The sequence below is a fragment of the Chlorocebus sabaeus genome, chromosome 11, assembly GCF_047675955.1.
Source record: "Chlorocebus sabaeus isolate Y175 chromosome 11, mChlSab1.0.hap1, whole genome shotgun sequence".
Lineage (NCBI taxonomy): Eukaryota > Metazoa > Chordata > Mammalia > Primates > Cercopithecidae > Chlorocebus > Chlorocebus sabaeus.
Window position 1 is genome coordinate 93,579,505 of NC_132914.1, and position 19,280 is coordinate 93,598,784.

A 19,280-nucleotide genomic window follows, 5' to 3' on the forward strand; every position below is an offset into this window, starting at 1 on the left:
ACTGAGAACATTTCCATGACCTCCTTCCTTCCATCCCTCTCAGCCCTAGGTAACCATACTCTACTTTCTGTTTTCTTTTGTATAGATTTCATGATTCTGGACATTTCATATAAATAGAATCATATATGACCTTTATCATGTAATATCTGGCTGCTTTCACTTTGCAGTGCATCATAGAATACAGTATTCTATTTTATGGCTCATGCCTGTAATCCCAGCACTTTAGGAGGCTCAGGCAGGCAGATCACCTGAGGTCAGGAGTTCAAGACCAGCCTGGCCAACATGGTGAAACCCCGTCTCTACAAAAATACAAAAATTAGGCAGGGTGCGGTGGCTCACGCCCGTAATCCCAGCACTTTGGGAGGCCGAGGCAGGCAGATCATGAGGTCAGGAGATCGAGACCATCCTGATTAACACAGTGAAACCCATCTTTACTAAAAATACAAAAAAAAAAAAAAAAAAAAAAAAAGCCAGGCATGGTGGCAGACACCTGTAGTCCCAGGAGGTGTACTCGGGAGGCTGAGGCAGGAGAATGGCGTGAATCAGGGAGGCAGAGCTTGCAGTGAACTGAGATCGCGCCACTGCACTCCAGCCTGAGCGACAGAGCGAGACTCCATCTCAAAAAAAAAAAAGAGCTGGGCGTGATGGTGGGTGCCTGTAATCCCAGCTACTCGGGAGGCTGGGGTAGAAGAATCGCTTGAACCCAGGAAGCAGAGGTTGTAGTGAGCTGAGGTCGCACCACTGCATTCCAACCTGGGCGACAGAGCAAGACTTTGTCTCAAGAAGAAGGAAGAAAAAATTATGTGATTCTGTTTAATGAAATTGAGGCCCATTATGTTATGTTTGTTCCTTACTATTCTATAGTCTAGTATTCATTATTCCTCAGATAATGAATTCTAGGCCTTGGAGCAGAGCTTCATTCTTCAGTACAGTTCGATAATATTCCATTGTAAGGACACCCCACATTTCATTTATCCTTTTACTGGTTGGTCAACAGGAGGGTCGTTGTTCATGTTCTTTTTAACACAGCAAGGCCGTATGATCTGTCTGAGGTTGCCTTTCCGTTCCCAACCATTTTTTGAGCAAATGTCAAAAATTTTGACATTTTTTTTGTCATTTTTATTACAGCCCTGGTTATTTCTTGAGGTGCTCATGAATGTAATCCCAACTTAGACGTGATGTTCCAAACCTACAAGAAAGTTAGAAGTGTTTTTTTTTTTTTTGGAAAAAAAGAATTAGTTTTTAAGACTTGTTAGAATAACTGATTCAGATCATTTTTCTTCTGTGTTTTTATTTTGGCTCTAAATAAAATGTTTATAGAAGTTTGTCTCTTCTTTTGTGTAATTATTTAGGCTCTAAAAACTTCACTCAGTTTAGATGAGTGTTCAAACTCGCTGAGGGAAAAAAATGAAAGTTTTTTCCCCAGAGAGGAAAATATGATGAGCTAAAACTAAAAATACCTTACAATTTTAGCAAAGGAAGCATTAACACACCAGAGGTCAGCACACTTTCTTTTCAATGGGAACTGACCCTGGGTCAGGTGGGCCCAATGACACCCTTATTTAATTTATTTCCTGCTGGGAGCTGATTTTCCCAGGCACGTTCTGAACCAGGGCACTTGGCAGAGACGCTGCTAACAAAGCCCAGGTGGAAAACATCTGAGTTCCCCAAATTTCTCTGAAGGTTTTTAAGGGCTGTTCAGCTTCAAGGAGCAGTGAGTGTGAGGTCGCTGGCGTCAATGGGACTCTGTGGGTTAAGTTGCAGGTGGGAGCTCCAGGATGCAGCCAGGGTGGCCGCGGCCACTGGAACTGTTGTTTGGCTTTGACTCTGAGGTGCCCACGGCATCGGCCTGCATGCCGGTGCTCAGTGAGGTCTCTCCACGACTCTGTGCATGGGATCTCCTGTGCTGAATGGGGGCCTTAAATGTGCCCTTTGCTTCCATCATTTAAGGGGGAAAAAGGCAAATCAGAATGTCATGATGTAAAGGATGGCAGGCAAACACGTGTATTTAGAACCACACTATGATTTCAAAAGGGACATCAACATTCATTGAATTTCATGTCTATTGGGGATTGATTCTCTCCCCCTAAATTTGTGTGGGAATGTGAAAAAGCGTAGGCTTTAGAATCTCTCGATCTTGGTGGTTCTTGGGCAAATGACTCCCCATCTGTGGGATCTTGTTTATTTCAGAAGGATGACTCCCTCCACCTCCATCAGGGCTAATGTGGGGATCTAATGAGGTGGCTTACATACAACCCCTGGTACAGAAGACAGGCACTCAATCAGAGCTGCTTCTAAAGCTCTTCTCCTCGAAATGATCTTTCCTTACTCATACCCAGGTTTTAGGTGGAAGAGTTTCTAAGGAAACAGAGTCCTTTTCCCATAGGATGGTGCTGGGTTTTTGTGCTTGAGAGAGACTGTCTTTGTCTCTCTCAGCTCCTCAGACCCCAAGATTCACCCATAGGGCAAGGCACACAGCAAGCATTTGGTAGTTAAATATAGAACCCAGTGGGTTTGGCAGGGAATTAAGGTATCCATTTAATAAACCTCAAGAACAGCACAGCCTTTAATATAAAGTCCCTTCTCCCAAAGGGCTGCAAAAACTTTTGCAATGATTATTGCTTTTCATTTATATCCTAATGTTTGAGGACTGGAACCATAAACTGAAGAGCCAGAAGTAGACGCTAGCAACTAAAAATATTGTCTATGAATGTCACAGATATCCAAAGTAGACAATTCGTTTTTCCTCTAGTGGCAGGCTTTGTTTCTTTTTTTTTGAGATGGAGTTTCGCTCTTGTTGCCCAAGTTGGAGTACAATGGCACAATCTCGGCTCACTGCAACCTCCGCCTCCCATGTTCAAGTGATTCTCCTGCCTCAGCCTTCCCAAGTAGCTGGGATTACAGGCGTGCGTCACCACGCCTGGCTAATTTTTGTATTTTTAGTAGAGACAGTATTTCTCCATGTTGGTCAGGCTGGTCTCGAACTCCCAACCTCAGGTGATCCACCCGCCTTGGCCTCCCAAAGTGCTGGGATTTCAGGCATGAGCCACCACACCCGGCCTCCTCCAGTAGCTTTCTTGGCGAAAAAATAAAAAGGAAAAAAATGGGCAAGTGAGTTAAGAAAACCTTGTAGTGTTTGATAATGATAACTTGCATTTTGTAATGCTTTCCAGCTTACAGAATGCTTTCTCATTATTATTTCATTGAATTCTTCTGACTCCCAGAGGTAGGTAAGACAATACTGTGTTATGGTTAAGGACATGCTGCCTCTACCACTTCACTTCCTACCAGGTGGCCATGTGAGTTACGGAAGCACTCTAAGCTTATTTTCCTAATTTTTAAAATAGGAATCACAGCACCTTCCTTTTAGGATTGCTGTTCAGATTGTATGAGATAAGGTATGCAAAATCCCATCCACATAATAAGGGCTTCATAAATGGCAACTGTTACTATGTTATTACATAGAATGATCCTCACTTGGCCAAGGTTGGGGGATTGCTTGAGTCCAGGAGTTTGAGACCAGCCTGAGCAACAAAGTGAGATGCTGTCTCTACAAAAAATAAAAATATAAAAATTAGCGGGGCATAGTGGCATGCACCTGTAGTCTCAGCCACTCAGGAGGTGGAGGCGGGAGGATCGCTTGAGTCTAGGAGGTCGAGGCTGCAGTGAGCCATGTTCGCGCCACTGTACTCCAGCCTGGGCGACAGAGTGAGACTCTGTCTAAGAAATAATAATTATCATCATCATCATCATCTTCCTTACTTTACAGACAAAGAAACTCAAAGGGGCACTTAATTTGCCAAAGATCACAACCCTAGTAATGGCAGAACTGGAATGCACCTCTAATTCTCCTACTTCCAACTTTATTCCTCCTTCCACTTCTCCTTAGCCAAGAATGTGAATCAGGAACATTTTGGTGCTTCTGCCAGCAACATTTACCATTATCGTGAGCTCTTACATGGTTTCTTGAGTGCGCTCAGATTTTCAGTGTCTACTTTTGTATTTGCAGAACATCATCAAGAAGGTGATTGGGCAGAAGTTTGTGTACAAGTTTGTCTCTTTCCCGGAGATCCTGAAGATGGATGCCCACGCGGTGGAGATCAGCCGGGAGAGCCTTCTGCTGCAGGCCAGCGACTGCAAGGCGTCTCCCGAGGGCCGCGAGTCCCACAAACACGGCCTGGCCGCCCTCAAAAGCACGAGCCGCAACGAATACATCCACTCAGGCCTGTACTCGTCCTTCACCATTAATTCCCTGCAGAACCCACCAGACGCCTTCAAGGCCATCAAGACGGAGAAGCTGGAGGAGCCGCCCGAAGACAGCCCCCCTGTGGAAGAAGTCAGGACTGTGATCAGGTTTGTGACCAATAAAACCGACAAACACGTCACCAGGCCGGTGGTGTCCCTGCCTTCCACGTCAGAGGCTGCAGCGGCGTCCGCCTTCCTGGCCTCATCCGTCTCGGCCAAGATCTCCTCTTTAATGTTGCCAAACGCTGCCAGTATTTCATCTGCCTCACCCTTCTCATCTCGGTCCCCGTCCCTGTCCCCCAACTCACCCCTCCCTTCTGAACACAGAAGCCTCTTCCTGGAGGCCGCCTGCCATGACTCCGATTCCCTGGAGCCCTTGAACCTGTCATCGGGCTCCAAGACCAAGTCTCCATCTCTTCCCCCAAAGGCCAAAAAACCCAAAGGCTTGGAAATCTCAGCGCCCCCGCTGGTTCTCTCCGGCACCGACATTGGCTCCATCGCCCTCAACAGCCCAGCCCTCCCCTCGGGATCCCTCACCCCAGCCTTCTTCACCGCACAGGTAAGAGTCATTCCTGTCATCCCGGCCACAACCAGCCTCAGTGGCTTAGCAAAAAAGGAAGAGCAGCTAAAGAGACTTCCTTCTGTCCCTCAAAACGTAATCCTATGACTTGTACCAAGGTCACTGTGTAAATATGAAGGGAACCTGCTTTTCCATCCTCAGACCCAGGGATGCACACAAGACAGCATTTGGTTTGTCGACTCTAGTGGGATGCTTGATTGGTTTCTTGCTTTTAGGGGCCTAAAGTGACCATAGGTGGAACACGCACACTGGCCGACAAAGCAGATCTCACCAGCGATTTCCTAGGGAAAGTTGAGCGGGGCAGTTTACGTTTCAGGAGGAGCTTGGGCTTTATGAAATTTTTATGGCAGAATCTTCTCTGGGGGCATTTAATAAGGAGCCACTTGTGTTCTGTTAACAAGAAAATAGATGTCAACTGATACCGCCATCGCATCTGTCCGTGTGGAGCTGTGGTCATAGCATAGGTAATAAGAAACAAAGGGGCTGCACCAAACAGCTGCTTCGCTGAAAGCAGCACTACTCTGAGAAAGCCCCGGGCCACAGCACTGGGGAGAGGAAAGCAAGCTTGCAGAGCCAAAAAAGCCTTCATTGTTATTAGTCCCAAGGAGAAAGCCCCCTTTTCCTTTAAATCAAATATTCAGATGCTCTTTCTTGGCCAGCTGACAATTGCACAATTGCAGTGCAAAGGCATAGTGAGTGCTGGGAAACCATATTTCTCCTTCCCCTTGAAAATTGGATGCAGTTTTAGTGGCAGAGGTTAAAAGAGTATTTGTTTTAGGCTCACAGACCTGGATTCAGTTCCTGGCTACCCTGCTTCCTAGGAGTGGGACTGTGGGCGGTTGCTCTCTGGGCCAGGTTCCACATGTGGAAAATGGGATCGTGGCCAGGCTTTGTGAGATGGTGACACCCGGTAGCATTGTTAACTGCGGAGCTGCACCCGTCCCCTGCCTCTGTCATCTCATTGTAGTTGTCCCTGTTGTCATCAGCAGCAGCCACGGCAGCATATGACAGGCTCCCGTGTGCCAGGCACTGATCCAGACACTTTACATGCATTACCTTGTTTTTCATAGCAGCCCTGTCATGTGGATACAGGTTGAGCATCCTGTTTCCAAAATGCTTGTGACCAGAAGTGTTTCAGAGTTCAGATCTTTTCGGATTTGGAATATTTGCATGATACTTGCCAGTTGAGTATCCCACATCTGAAAATCTGAAATCCAAAATGCTGCAATGAGCATTTCCTTGGAGTGTCATGTCAGGACTCAGAAAGTTTCAGATTCTGGAGGATTTGGGATCTGGGGATTTTTGGATTTGGGATGCTCAACCTGTGCTATTATTAGCATCCTATTTCCCAGCTGAGATAAACAAGGCACAGAGGTAAACTAGTTCGTCCAGGGTCGCACAGTTCATAGGTGGTAGAGGTGGCTTTGGATCCACTGTCTGCCTCCAGAATCCATGCTCTCAAATGAAATGCATTCCCGCTGCGAGAAGGCAGTGATACGGCCATCCCTGGAGCACCTGAAAGCAGCTCTGGGCCACTTTCCTCTCCATGCTTTCGCTGGACTGCATTCTGCCCAGGGATTTCATGACAGCTCAAGCTGTGAGCTGGTGGTGACACGCGCCACCGCAGAGGGGAGGGCCAGGGGATCAGGAAATAGGTCAGAGTGAGCACGCGTGCTCTTAAATCAGGCATCTTCCAATTAAGCAAGGCTGTCGAGTGACGAAGGGCTGCTGAGCAAATGGCTCAGAAACAGCAGCTCTTGACGTAGCTCAGGGGAGTAACTTGAGAGGCAGGGCCAGGGGTCGACCATCTGAGCATCTCCTCCCCTGGCCTCCTTTGTTTACAACTGTCAGGGTGAGAAGGGTCTGAAGGCAGGCCAGGGCCAGCTCTGATTTAGGTGTCTGTGTTCCCTGGGAGCCTGGATCACCTTCTCAGAACAGAGTGAGGCAGATGCCAGCACTGTCTCAGAGGAAGTCAGCTCAGCCAGCCCTGTGGATAATGTGGGTGGAGGGATGGCTCCCGTTGGTGGGGCTGAGGGTGTGAGAGAAGAATCAAGGGTGGATGCCCAATGAATGGATGCAAAGGGCACGGCCAGGAGCCAGAAGCCACCAGCGTGGCCTGAAACCAGGTGGGAAGGCATAGGAAAGCCAGGATCTTTACCAGAGGACCTGTGCCTGAGGCAGTGAGGGTGCCTGGTCCTCAGCCAAGCTGTGAGGGTGGGGCCCTGATGGTTTAGTGCTAGGAAGCCCAGAAATAATCCTAAGGGGAGGGAGGCAAGGGACAGGGTCTGGACCCAGGGCAGGAGAGTAGAAGTAAAGGGACCTGGCTCAGAGAGGACCTTCAGGTCAAAGGAGTGGGAGGGGCACCAGGCAGTCCTCTAAACTGCGCGGAACTAAGGGGGTCACCAGCTACACTGGGAGATGGCAGAGCCTCGGGACTCAGACCCCACCTTGAGCCTCCCTCAGGTCCCAGAGTGTGGGCTCTGGTCCTGGCATGGCCATGGGTAGCCAACAGGGAGGGAGAGAAGGAGCAATGAGGGAGACACCAGAGGGGCCTGGGTGGGAGTCAGGGGTGTGGTACTTACTCAGAGCTGAGTTCTTGCAGCGGGTTTCACCCAGGTGGTCTCCCTGAGATCAGATAGGATGTCTTGAAGCTGGGGGTGGTTTAGGTTTAGGGTATGTGTCAGTATCAGATTTGGATTCTCAGATTCCTTCTCCTGGGAGCTGCTTCGGGGGGTGCTCCAGAAAGTCACCCACCAGCAACAGCCCAATAGCTCACCTTCCAAGTGATAGCCAGAAATAGCATGGCTCTCAGCAGCCAGGCATTCTGCAGAATTCCTTTCGGCCTCGGGACTGAAGAACAACTGTGGGGTTCAGGGTGTTCCACAGGCAGTGGCAAGGCGTCAGTGGTTTTCCTCCTACCTGAGCACTCTGTCCCAGAAACTCTCCTTTTCTCTCTGTGTGTGTTGGGGGTGTGCTGTGTGCACATAAACATTTGGTAATCTGTGGGCTGTATGTACGCTTTGCTGAGCGGTGGGCTTTGGAAGAGATGAAAGCTGTGTGTGCTGTAATAACTCGATACCCCGAAAGTACAATTCCCAAGGTTGGTTATTTCCAGCCAGAAACATGGCGGGAAGAAGGGGAGAAGTAAGGGAGCCTTGGCGTGGCCTGTGTCACGTGGTTACCATTCCCTCGGGGACCTTACTACACCTCATACAGGCATACCTCATTTTACTGTACTTTGCTTTATTGCGTTTCACAGATAATTGGTGGTTTTTACAAATCGAAGGTTTGTGGCAACCCGGCCATTATCAGTGCCAGGCTATTCTTCCAACAGCGCATGCTCACTCCATGTTTCAATGTCACATTTTGGTAATTCTCACAACATTTCCAACTTTTTCCTTACTATTATGTCTGTTCTAGTGCTCTGAGATCAGTGAGCTATGATACTACTCTTGTAATTGTTTTGGGGCACCATGAACCACACCCGGATAAGATGGCAAACTTGATGAGTGTTGTGCGTGTCCCAACTGCTCTCCTGTGTCTCCCTCTCCTTGGGTCTCCCTATTCCTTGAAACACAACAATTTTGAAATTAGGCCAATTGATAACCCTATAGTGGCCTATAAAGTATTTAAGAGAAAGCAAGAGCTGCTCATCTCTCATTTTAAATCCAGAACTAGAATGATGATGGCGAAGGCATGTCCAAAAACTGAGACAGGCCGAAAGCTAGGGCTCTTATGCCAGTTAAATATGTAAATGTAAAGGAAGAGTTCTTGAAGGAAACAAAATTGCTACGTCAGTGAAAACATGAATGATAAGAAAGTGGAACATCCTGATTGTTGATATGGAGAAAATATTAGTGGTCTGGATAGAAGATCAAACCAGCCACAACATTCCTTTCAGGCTAACCCAGAGCAAGGCCCTAACTCTCTTCAATTCTTTGAATGCTGAGAGAGGCGAGGGAGCTGCAGAAGAAAAGTGTGAAGCTAGCAGAGGTTGGTTCATGAGGTTTAAGGAAACAAGTCATCTCCATAACATAAAAGTACAAGGTGAAGCAGCGAGTGCTGATGGAGAAGCTGCAGTAAACTATCCAGAGGATCTAGCTACACTCATTGATGAAGGTGGCTACATCAAACAGCTTCACTGTAGGTGAAACGGCCTTCTATTGGAAGAAGATGCCATCTAAGACTTTCATAGCTGGAGAAGTCCATGCCTGGCTTCAGAGCTTCAAAGGACAGGCTGAGTCTTGTTAGTACAGCTTGTGACTTTAAGTTGAAGCCAGTGCTACTAAATACACTCTGCCTGTGCTCTATAAATGGAACAGCAAAGCCTGGACGACAGCACATCGTTTATACAGTTTATGGAATAGTTTAAACCCATCGTTGACACCTACTACTCAGAAAAAAGATTCCTTTCAAAATATTACTGCTCATTAACAATGCATCTGGTCACCCAAGAGCTCTCATGGAGATACACAAGAAGATTAATGTTTTTCATGCCTGCAAATACAACATCCGTTCTACAACCCAGGAGTCAAGGAGTAATTTTGACTTTCAAGTCTTATTACTTAATAAATACATTTCATAAAGCTACAGCTGCCATAGATGGTGATTCCTCTGATGGATCTGGGCAAAATCAATTGAAAACCTTCTGGAAGGGAGTCACCACCCTAGATGCTATTAAGAATACTCAGGATTCATGGGAGGAGGTCAAAATATCAAAATTAACAGGAGTTTGGAAGAAATTGATTCCAGCCCTCATGGATCACTTTGAAGGGTTCAAGACTTCAGTGCAAGAGGGAACTGCAGATGTGGTAGAAATAGCAAGAGAACTAGCATTAGAAGTAGAGCCTGGAGATGTGACCAAATTGCTGCAATCTGTTGATCAAACTTGATTGGGTGAGGAGTTGCTTCTTACAGGTGAGCAGATAAAGTGGTTTCTTGAGCTAGAATCTACTCCTGGTGAAGATGCTGTGAATATTGTTGAAATGACAACAAAGGACTGAGAATATTACATCACTTTACATTACATAACGTTACTTAGTTGATAAAGCAGCAGCAGGGTTTGAGAGGATTGACTCCAGTTTTGAAAGAAGTTCTACTCTGGGTAAAATGCTATCAAACAGCATCACATGCCATAGAGAAATCTTTCATGAAAGGAAGAATCAATTGGGCCGGGTGCACTGGCTCATGCCTGTAATCCTAGCACTTTGGGAGGCTGAGGCGAGTGGATCACCTGAGTTCAGGAGTTCGAGACCAGCCTGGCCAATGTGGCAAAACCCCATCTCTAGTAAAAGTGCAAAAATTAGCCGGATGTGGTGGCGGATGCCTGTAATCCCAGCTATTTGGGAGCCTGAGGAGGCAGGAGAATCACTTGAACCCAGGAGGCGGAGGTTGCGGTGAGCCGAGATCATACCACTATACTCCAGCCTGGGCAACAAGAGCGAAACTTTCATCTCACAAAAAAAATGAGTCAATCAATGTGGCAAACTTCATTATTGTCTTATTTTAAGAAACTGCCACAGCCACCCCAGTCTTCATGACTCTGCCTCCTAATGTCCCTGGTGCTGGCCTGCTTCCTCCCCTGCCCCTTTCTATAGCTACCCTAGGCCCCCATGGGAGTCTCCATTTTGTCCGCTTTTCCATAAGATCAGTGGGATTAACTCCCCTTTTAAAGACCTTAAAACCATGTTTTCACTCGCATTCAGACAATTTTAGGGGTTTCCAGAGATTCAGTCACCTTTTATTTGAGAACTTTTTTTTAACCTCAAGGTGGCATTGTCATGGATTCTGTTGGCATCTGTGGGAGCTTAGGATTACAGATATTTATGGGCACAAGCTGCTAAATAGACATCTTGTTTCTCTGTCCTTTACTTTCTTAAAGCCCGAGTGACTTACCGGTATCTCAGATCACCACATCAACTGATCAGCAAATACTTGTGCATCTTCTTTAATCAGTCCAGTAACAAATGTTTATCGTGTATTCATTCATTTGGGAGATAATCATTGAAAACTAAGCATTCGCTTAGGTACCTGGAGATACAGAGGTTAGCAGGATAGACACCGTTCCTGTTCTCATGAGTTTACAGGTTGCTGTCCAGCATATGGGGCAATATATAGCATAGGGTTATAATTTAGGGTGGTGTGAAATTATGGAGGACTGGCCAAGGAATTTCGACTTGTTTGGATTGGAAACTAACTGCTAGAGGCTAGGTGCAGTGGCTCACAGCTGTAATCCCAATACTTTGGGAGGCCAAGGTGGGTGGATAGCTTGAGGTCAGGAGTTTAAGACCAGCCTGGCCAACATGGCAAAACTCCGTTATTAAAAATAAGAAAATTAGCTGGGTATAGTGATGCACGCCTGTAATCTCAGCTACTCAGGAGGTTGAGGCAGGAGAATCGCTTGAATCTGGGAGGCAGAGGTTACAGTGAGCCAAGATTGTGCCACTGCACCCCAACCTGGGCGACAGAGTGAGATTCTGTCTCAAAAATAAATAAAATACGTAAATAACCAGCTGCTAGAGGTATAAGTGAAAAAAAAAATCTCATTAGAATCAACAAATAATTACTGAGCAATAACAGAGCCTAGAAAGGAACCAAAACTACAGTTGCTTGTTTTTATGACCTTAGGACCTAGCCATGACAACAAGGCATACACATGCACACACACACAATAGCCCTTGGCAAGAGTCAAACGTGCAGCGCAGAGAAGCGCCTTGGGAGCTGAGGGGCAAGATCGTTTAGTTCAGTTCAACACACATGAACTGAGTACCCATCATTTGTAAGCTGCTGTGTTGGGAGCTGGGGCTACAAACATGGATAAAATAGTCTCTGATAGTTAGGAGCTCATAACTTACCTTAAGTCACTTCATCTAGTATCTCAGATGCTATACAAAAGGAATACCATGTTGCAAAAGGACTCCTGAGGAGGAAGGTATTAACTTTGCCTGAGATGGAGGAAGAATGTCCAGAGGGCTTCCTGGAGGGGATGAGACCACTGGTTCAGGGTGTTGAAGGATCAGCCTGTGGCAGGATACTTTTTCTGGTAGACAGGGAGAGGAAGGCATTGTCGGCAGAGGAACAGCTTGAGGCAAGGCATAGATACGTGAAATAGCTTTGTGATTAGGGGAGGTATAACAGTAGGAAGCATTGAAGGGGTATGAGTGACAGTCTGAATTGTTTTAGGAATCACCCTGTTGGCGAGATTGGGAAGGGGGAAGGCTGGATCCAAGTAGGATGCTATTGTAATATTCCAGGCAAAAGACCATGAGTATTTAAGGCTGTATGGTGGGAGGGGTCGCCGTCAATAGGACTTGGTGACTGACTGGGTGGGAGGAGCGGGGAGAGCCAGAATTGAGTGTGAGGAACATGGGAGGAAGAATAAGCTCCCTGGGAAAAGGCTAAACGTCCAGTTGGGGCCATGTTGAGTTTGAGGACCCTACAGGACATGCGGGTGGGAAATGTCCAGCTGCATATGGAGAGGGAGAGTGTTTTGGAGCTGGAGAGGAGGTTAGGGAGTCATCGACATGCAAGGGGTGGTGAAACCATGGGAATGGATGAGGTCACTTGTAGAGAGGGCTTGTAGCCCAGGGAACTATGGGCTGGGCTGGGTGGTCAGGGAAGGTCCGAGGGAGCATTGAAGGACTGGTGGGTTGGAATGCCTGGTCCTCCATGCATATGAGGAAAGCTCAGTACACATCAAACCAAGTAAGAGGGTTCGGGGAGGGAAGCGTCGATGAAATGAGTCAAACTCTGTAAAATATTTGAAGAGGTTTATTCTGAGCCAAGTATGAGTGACCACGGCCCGTGACACAGCCCTCAGGAGGTCCTGAGAATATGGGCTCCAGGTGGTCGGGGTACAGCTTGGTTTTGTATATTTTAGGGAGGCATGAGACGTCATAAAATTGCCAGGCAGTTTCAAGGTATGGCAAGGAAATGTATTTTGGGGTTAAATATTTTTTTCTTGTCTCATAATATTATGCCAGAGTCAGATTGAAAAGTAAGTCACCATATATAGGGTCAAATGAAAATTTACTGTTTGTAGGGCATGACTCCCTACACCCCTGCGTAGGAATTTGGGCAAGATAAAAAATCAGAGCTTAGTCCTCAGAAGTTAGCAAGTGTATGAAAGCAGGTAATGGGGAACCTTCTATTGTGGCTAAGGAGGACATCACATCCTTTCTGAAACTGACTGAATGTTGAGTGAACTCATGTTTGGGGGTGGTTGATTTGGTGATGGGGTACAGAATAGATAGGGAGACCAGAGGTGGGAGGACTGGCCTGGGTGGCTGTTGTGGAATGCCATCTGTAAGGTGATAGGGGCTTGGATGCAGCAGGAATGGAAATGAGGGATAAACAGGAGACCCAGTTGTGAGACGCCTCCAGAAGCTATGTCCGGAGCTTGCAGTTATTGAAAGGCATTTTGCATGGTGGGAACTGGGATGCGGGTGGTAGATGGGGCTCTGCGTGCAGGGATTATGTCTTGTTTGATCCTCATCTGTGGCACCTGGAACACAGTTTGCACTCTCGGTCAGTATTTGTTGAGGCAGCGTATACATGGTGGTCCTGTTGACAGAAGGGGAAGAGTCTTAAGAAACACTGATGTGGGAAGGTGCTGAGCTTCATGAAGTTTGAGTATGGTGGTGCACCCGAGTGGAGATGCCCAACAAGCGATAAGCCAGGGGGGACCCAGCTAGAGCTGCGGATGGCTCCAGTTCATCAGTATTTAGGAGCTGAGTAGTACAGGAGGAATAAAGATGAGCAGATATCCAAAAGGCTACGGAAAGAGGTATAAGAAAAATGTGCCCATCACCGTAATATGAGGCAGAACATGTTAAATGTTAAGAAAAAAATGGTCACAAAGTGTTACAAAGATTCAGAAATAAGAAATCCCATGTGGTTGAGGGGAGATCAGGAAAGTGTCCTTTGAGGAGGTGGCAGTTTGATGGGCAGAGGAAGGCAAGAGGAGGAGGTAGAGGGCCAGGGCAGGGGTGCGCACGTGGGCATGCCTGGATGCCAGCTCACCCTGGCGAGCTCAGATGTGCAGCCTTTTTAGGAGACGTTATGAAGTGGAAGTGGAAGTGGAAGCTGAACTGAGTGGGGAAAATGAAAAGGGGGATCTTGGGATGAGGGTCTTACTCTCTTTCCCGGATGCCATGGGATTAGGAGCTCCTTATCTGCCATGCTCGTTAAAACGAGACTGTCTTTGGGGAAGGAAAGAAGACAGCGCTTTTTGCTGTGGCTTCCTTAGCCCTTGGCCCTCAGGCTCAGCCCATTCTGCCTGACTCCTGGAGTGTGTGGAGAGAGGCTGTGAAGTCTCACACTGTCCTGGAGATAACCCAGGGCACGCGTTGTAGGAACTTTCCTTAACAAAGAAACCACATGGTTCTTTAAGGTCACAGGATTTTCAGGGAGAACTTCAGGGATAGAAGGAAGAGGAGGGAATGAAGTCATTTTACAGTGTTTATTTGCATATATTATAGAAGACATTTTAGACATATTACAGATGAGAAACAGAAGGCTACTGTAGTCTGAGTACATCATGTATTCCTTAGAAACAAATGTGCAGACATCTCAAATCCAGACATGGGTATACATTTTAGACTAGAGAAATAGAAATTCTAGACCTTGTACATTGCTCAGAGGATTAAAAAGGATAGGTATATGATGGCCATGGAGGAGAGGATAGCTGTGTTTTGTGGTTTAGAAGATTGTCTCTTTAGAGCTTTGAGAGCCTTCATTGATGGATAAACTAGGAGGCCTTGAACACACTGGTTACTACATGTTAATGTGACATACTGTGGTTGGAACCTTGCTCCAGAGTAACATGCAGATATTAGTTTTCAGAATACCTGAGCTTGTGGCCTTGAGCCTAACACAACTGAGAGTAGCCTCCAAGTCCAGGCTGACTCAGTTCAGTTTTTCTGTTTCAGAGGATTAAGTCCTTCTCTGTATACAGTTGAGAATTTCTCCCTCACATAGATGAAAGACATTTAGTAAGTATGTCATGTATGCTTTCAGTTAATTACCAATCCATTTATTCGTTCAAAAACATGTATGAAGTACCTAGTGTACCTAGCCAGCTAACCGCCTCTGGCCCTGGTTGAGCATTTCTGTATACCAGGCACGTATCTTACAAGAGCTTGCAGTAGATCAGCTTATTTAATCTTCCCAACAACCCTGTAACATGGGCATTTTCATTCTCCCCATTTTACAGATGAGGAAACTGAGACAGAGAGAGGTTAGGTGGCTTGCCTGAGGTTACCTGGTTGGGAAGTAGTGATTCTGAGATTGGAACCCTGGCAGAGCCCAGGCTGAGCCGTTAAGTTTTAACTGTTAGGCCAGATGGCCTGGCATGCTTGTGAAATTGCCTTGGACCAGAACAAATGGGAAGCTTATGCAAAACATGTATTTATTCTAGTAACCTCATAGGTCATTGAGTATGTAGGAAATGCCATGGAACCAACGACTCAAATAATTTGGTGTAAATGTGTTTACATTTCAGCAGCTTCACAGTTTGAGGAACTTTGGATGTTTGTCTCCATTCTGCTGAACAGAGCAGACCTTTCAATTTAGGTTTAAGCCAAATGCTGTTGGTAATTAATGACGCCATGGAGGCCAATTCTAGGAAAAAATAACACTTTAGCATCCAGCATGGTGCAATCTGAAAGGCTGGCGCCTTTGCTGTGGTTCTTCTGACACAAAGCACCTTATTGACATCACAAAACCACTGAGGGACTCCTTCTAGTCTCCAAAGGTACAAAACCACCCTGGGCCGCGGAGTTCGTCTCCACTGAGAATAAAAGCCATGCAGACTTAGCAGCTGGGCGGGTGTTTCTTCTGCCCTCCAGCTGGCTTGCAGGCGAGGACTCCTGCTGCATGTGTGCAAGCAAATGCAGTCCTTGGAACTCTCCTGGGAAACCCAGGGTTTTGGCTTTACACCCAATCTGACAAGAAAGGGCCCTCCCTGCCCCCACCCAAACCATTGCCAGGGCAATGAATTCTCATCGACCCCACATCCAGATGGAATCTGGAAAACCCGGCTCAGAGCTTCTAAAGAGGCTACTACAGGGTATTTTAACAGCAAATCCCAAATCCTTAACAGCTGTTGATATGGAGACCATTTAAAATGTGTGTTTGTAACCCAAGTAATAGATGTCCACTGTAGAAAAATAGGAAAATATAGATAAGAAGAACTAAAGCCCCTTTATTGGGTCCCATTTTGTTTGTATACGAATTCTTGTTTAATCTGGGAAGGGGAACAAGTTGAACAAACCATTTGGGTGAAAGTTGATACAAACTTGATTTTTCCACCAGAATGTTTAGGGAAGGTAACGTGTCAATACCTTTTTCCTTTATGAAAGTGTTAATAAAATTAGCATTGAAGAAAATTAGCCAGCTGGCCTGGTGGTTTATGCTTGTAATCCCAGCACTTTTGGAGGCCAAGGTGGGTGGATTATTTGGAGTTCGAGACCAGCCTGGCCAACATAATGAAACCTCTTCTCTACTAAAAATACAAAAATTAGTCGGTGTGGTGGTGGATGCCTGTCATCCCAGCTGCTCGGGAGGCTGAGGCAGGAGAGTTGCTCAAACCCAGGAAGTGGAGGTTATAGTGAACCAAGATCGCGCCATTGCACTCCAGCCTGGGCAACAGAGCGAGACTGTCTCAAAAAGAAAAGAAAATTAAAATTAAACTGTTCACAGCCCCACAGAAATAACGTTGCCAGTTTTCCTGAGATGGTAAGGTCATTTCCTGGTCCATGCCTAGCCTACCTAACCTCTCTCTGCTGCTCTGTTGGTCACGGCCTGAGTCAGGTGAACCTATATGAAGAAGTCTGTTTGCTTTATTTCCCAGACACCAAATGGATTGCTTCTGACTCCGAGTCCGCTGCTCTCCAGCATACATTTCTGGAGCAGCCTTAGTCCAGTTGCTCCACTGAGTCCTGCCAGGCTGCAAGGGCCAAGCACGCTGTTCCAGGTGAGCGTTTGGAAATGAACTTTTAAACATTACACTTCTGAGGGATGGTTTTTCCTCTAAATCCTGCAGAGGTAACGGTGAGTTTTGCCCAGTGTTGGGTTAAAATGTTAAATGTCCAAAGGGGGTTCATGTTAATGGTGTTGCACGCCCTTCAGAGGCAGACACTTTCATTGAGGCAGAAATGGCATACTCATGTCAGACACCCATACGTGGAACAATTAAGTTCTTGAAGTGTTTTGCATATTTTCATTTGTTTATGAAAACAGGAAATTTATTAAGGAAAAGGCAAAACTTTAAAAATCATTCTTTAGGCCAGCGTGATGGCTCACACCTGTAATCCCAGCACTTTCGGAGGCTGAGGGTGGGAGGATTGTTTGAGACCAGCCTGGGCAACACAGTGAGACCCCATCTCTATTTAAAATAAAATGAAAATAAAAATTATTTATAAAAGTCCACACAAGATTTTAAAATATTTATCCTCCTAGTTAATGTAGCAGCTCATTTGACATAAAGTGAAAATAAAAATAGTGAACAATTTCCCCATCCTGGGATAGAAAAATTGCTTGCATCATTTTATGAATCATCATTAAGTTCCTTGTTCTGTAATGAAAAAGGAGAATCCAGGGCATTTGGTTAAAAAATAATGAAGACTTAGCTGCTTTATCTTACAGAACTCTCCATGCTAGGCAGCATCTTCATTATTCATTCACACACTAGAATCTTGCAGGACCGTCACTTGCTATCATGGAGAAGTCAGTATTTCCTCCTTGAGACCCACAGATCATTACTCACTGACTAAGGTGTTACTGTTTGAATATGTTGAGTATAGGTGGAAAGGATCCTAGGGACAGGATTGAAGAAAAGGTGGACCCAGTGCAAACTCCCTCTTTCCCTAATTCTAGCTTTTTTCATCATCCTTGTCTGTCTCCTGTGCCCCAGTGTGGCTTACCCTGAGTTAGTTGCAGCTCTTTGGGTACCACTGCATCTAGCACGTGGCACTTTGTATTATGATTGCCTGTTGATCTGGCAATCTTTCCCACTGAACTATGGGCCCTCGAGACCAGAATGGAATCCTGTTCACTGTGGTGTCCCCAGCATCTGGCACATGGCTTGGTGTACAAGTGAGGCTCAGTAATTACTGACTGTCTAAATGAATTCACAAAGAGAAGTCTGAGAAAGGTAAGTGCAAGTCTCCACGATCATCTGAGCTGGTCATTTTGCTTGTCAAGGTTAATGTTTGCTGAGTACCTCCTCTGTGCCAGGAGCTGTACATGCTGGGATTTAGGGTCTCTTTATAAGGGTGGAGCTAAAGAGGTTTTGATTGCCATCTTGCTTCTTTGGTTTCCTAGTGGGGTTGGGGTAGGGTGTCATGAAGTGACCATATGCTTGGAGTAATTGGGTTTCTGTCTCTTTCCCAGCCCTTATTCCCGTCACAAGAAACTGAGCTATATTCATGTTGATTTTTAGCAGTTTCAGCTCGGGTAGGAAAAGAGAAACTAGAAATAGTAAGCAAAAAGCAATGAGCAAATGTTGTATTAGGAAAGTTTAAAATCAGGAATACTAATTTTTTGGTGGGGAGATAAAAACATCTCATTTCCTGAAAGTCTTAAGATTAGAGCAGCAGAATTCTAAAATTAATAGAATAAAAAGAAATTGTTTGGTTACAGTAAACTCCATGGCAGTAGGGATTGTTATACTGTAATCCTAGAATCTAACACAGAGCTTCTGTAGAGTTCAGTAGGTATTTGTGAATAATAAGTGGCCTCTCATTTCTCTCCTTATAGTGAATTCTGCCACCTGATTGGTGCAGGCCTTGGCAACCCCCTAGGAAAGCAATGGAGCACTATTGGCTGGGGTTTCTTTGGGATCCCTTGTCTTAGATATCTTTTCCAGCCCAACACTCCCAACAGTAAATGATGGTTCATCTCTACAGTGATTCGACACGTTATCAGAATCTCTGGGAGTTGGGATACGTGCACATCCTCGTTTCTTCAGTCCTCAGTAACTACTGTAGATAAATGGTTCTCAAAGTTAGCACTCATTCTCCTAGAGGGTGAGTTAAAATAAAGATTGCAGGGCCCCACTCGCAGAGTTTCTGATTCAGTAGGTCTGGGATAGGGCCTGATAAAAACTTTTTTTTGAGACAGAGTCTCACTCTGTTGCCCAGGCTGGAGTGCAGTGGTGTGATCTCTGCTCACTGCAATTTCCACCTCCTGGGTTCAAGTGATTCTCCTGCTTCAGCATCCCAAGAAGCTAGGACTACAGGCATGCACCACCACACCCCGTTAAGTTTTGTATTTTTGGTAGAGATGGGGTTTTGCCATGTTGGCCAGGCTGGTCCCAAACTCCTGACCTCAAGTTGATCCGCCTGCCTTGGTCTCCCAAATTGCTGGGATTACAGGCGTAAGCCACCGTGCCTGGCCCAAAATTTTTTTCATGTTCCTAGTGATACTATGCAGTCCAGGAACCAATTTGAGAAGC

General features: G+C 46.0%; 1 protein-coding gene across 1 annotated transcript in view; it reads left to right on the forward strand.

Moving 5' to 3' along the window:
* Window positions 1-19,280, forward strand: part of ELK3 (ETS transcription factor ELK3) — a 76,731-nt gene that overhangs the window by 50,171 nt on the left and 7,280 nt on the right. The window contains exons 3-4 of the mRNA XM_008004312.3: window positions 4,010-4,804; window positions 16,677-16,799. Of these exons, the coding sequence (XP_008002503.1) occupies window positions 4,010-4,804; window positions 16,677-16,799 (918 nt within the window). The remainder of the gene's footprint in view (window positions 1-4,009; window positions 4,805-16,676; window positions 16,800-19,280) is intronic.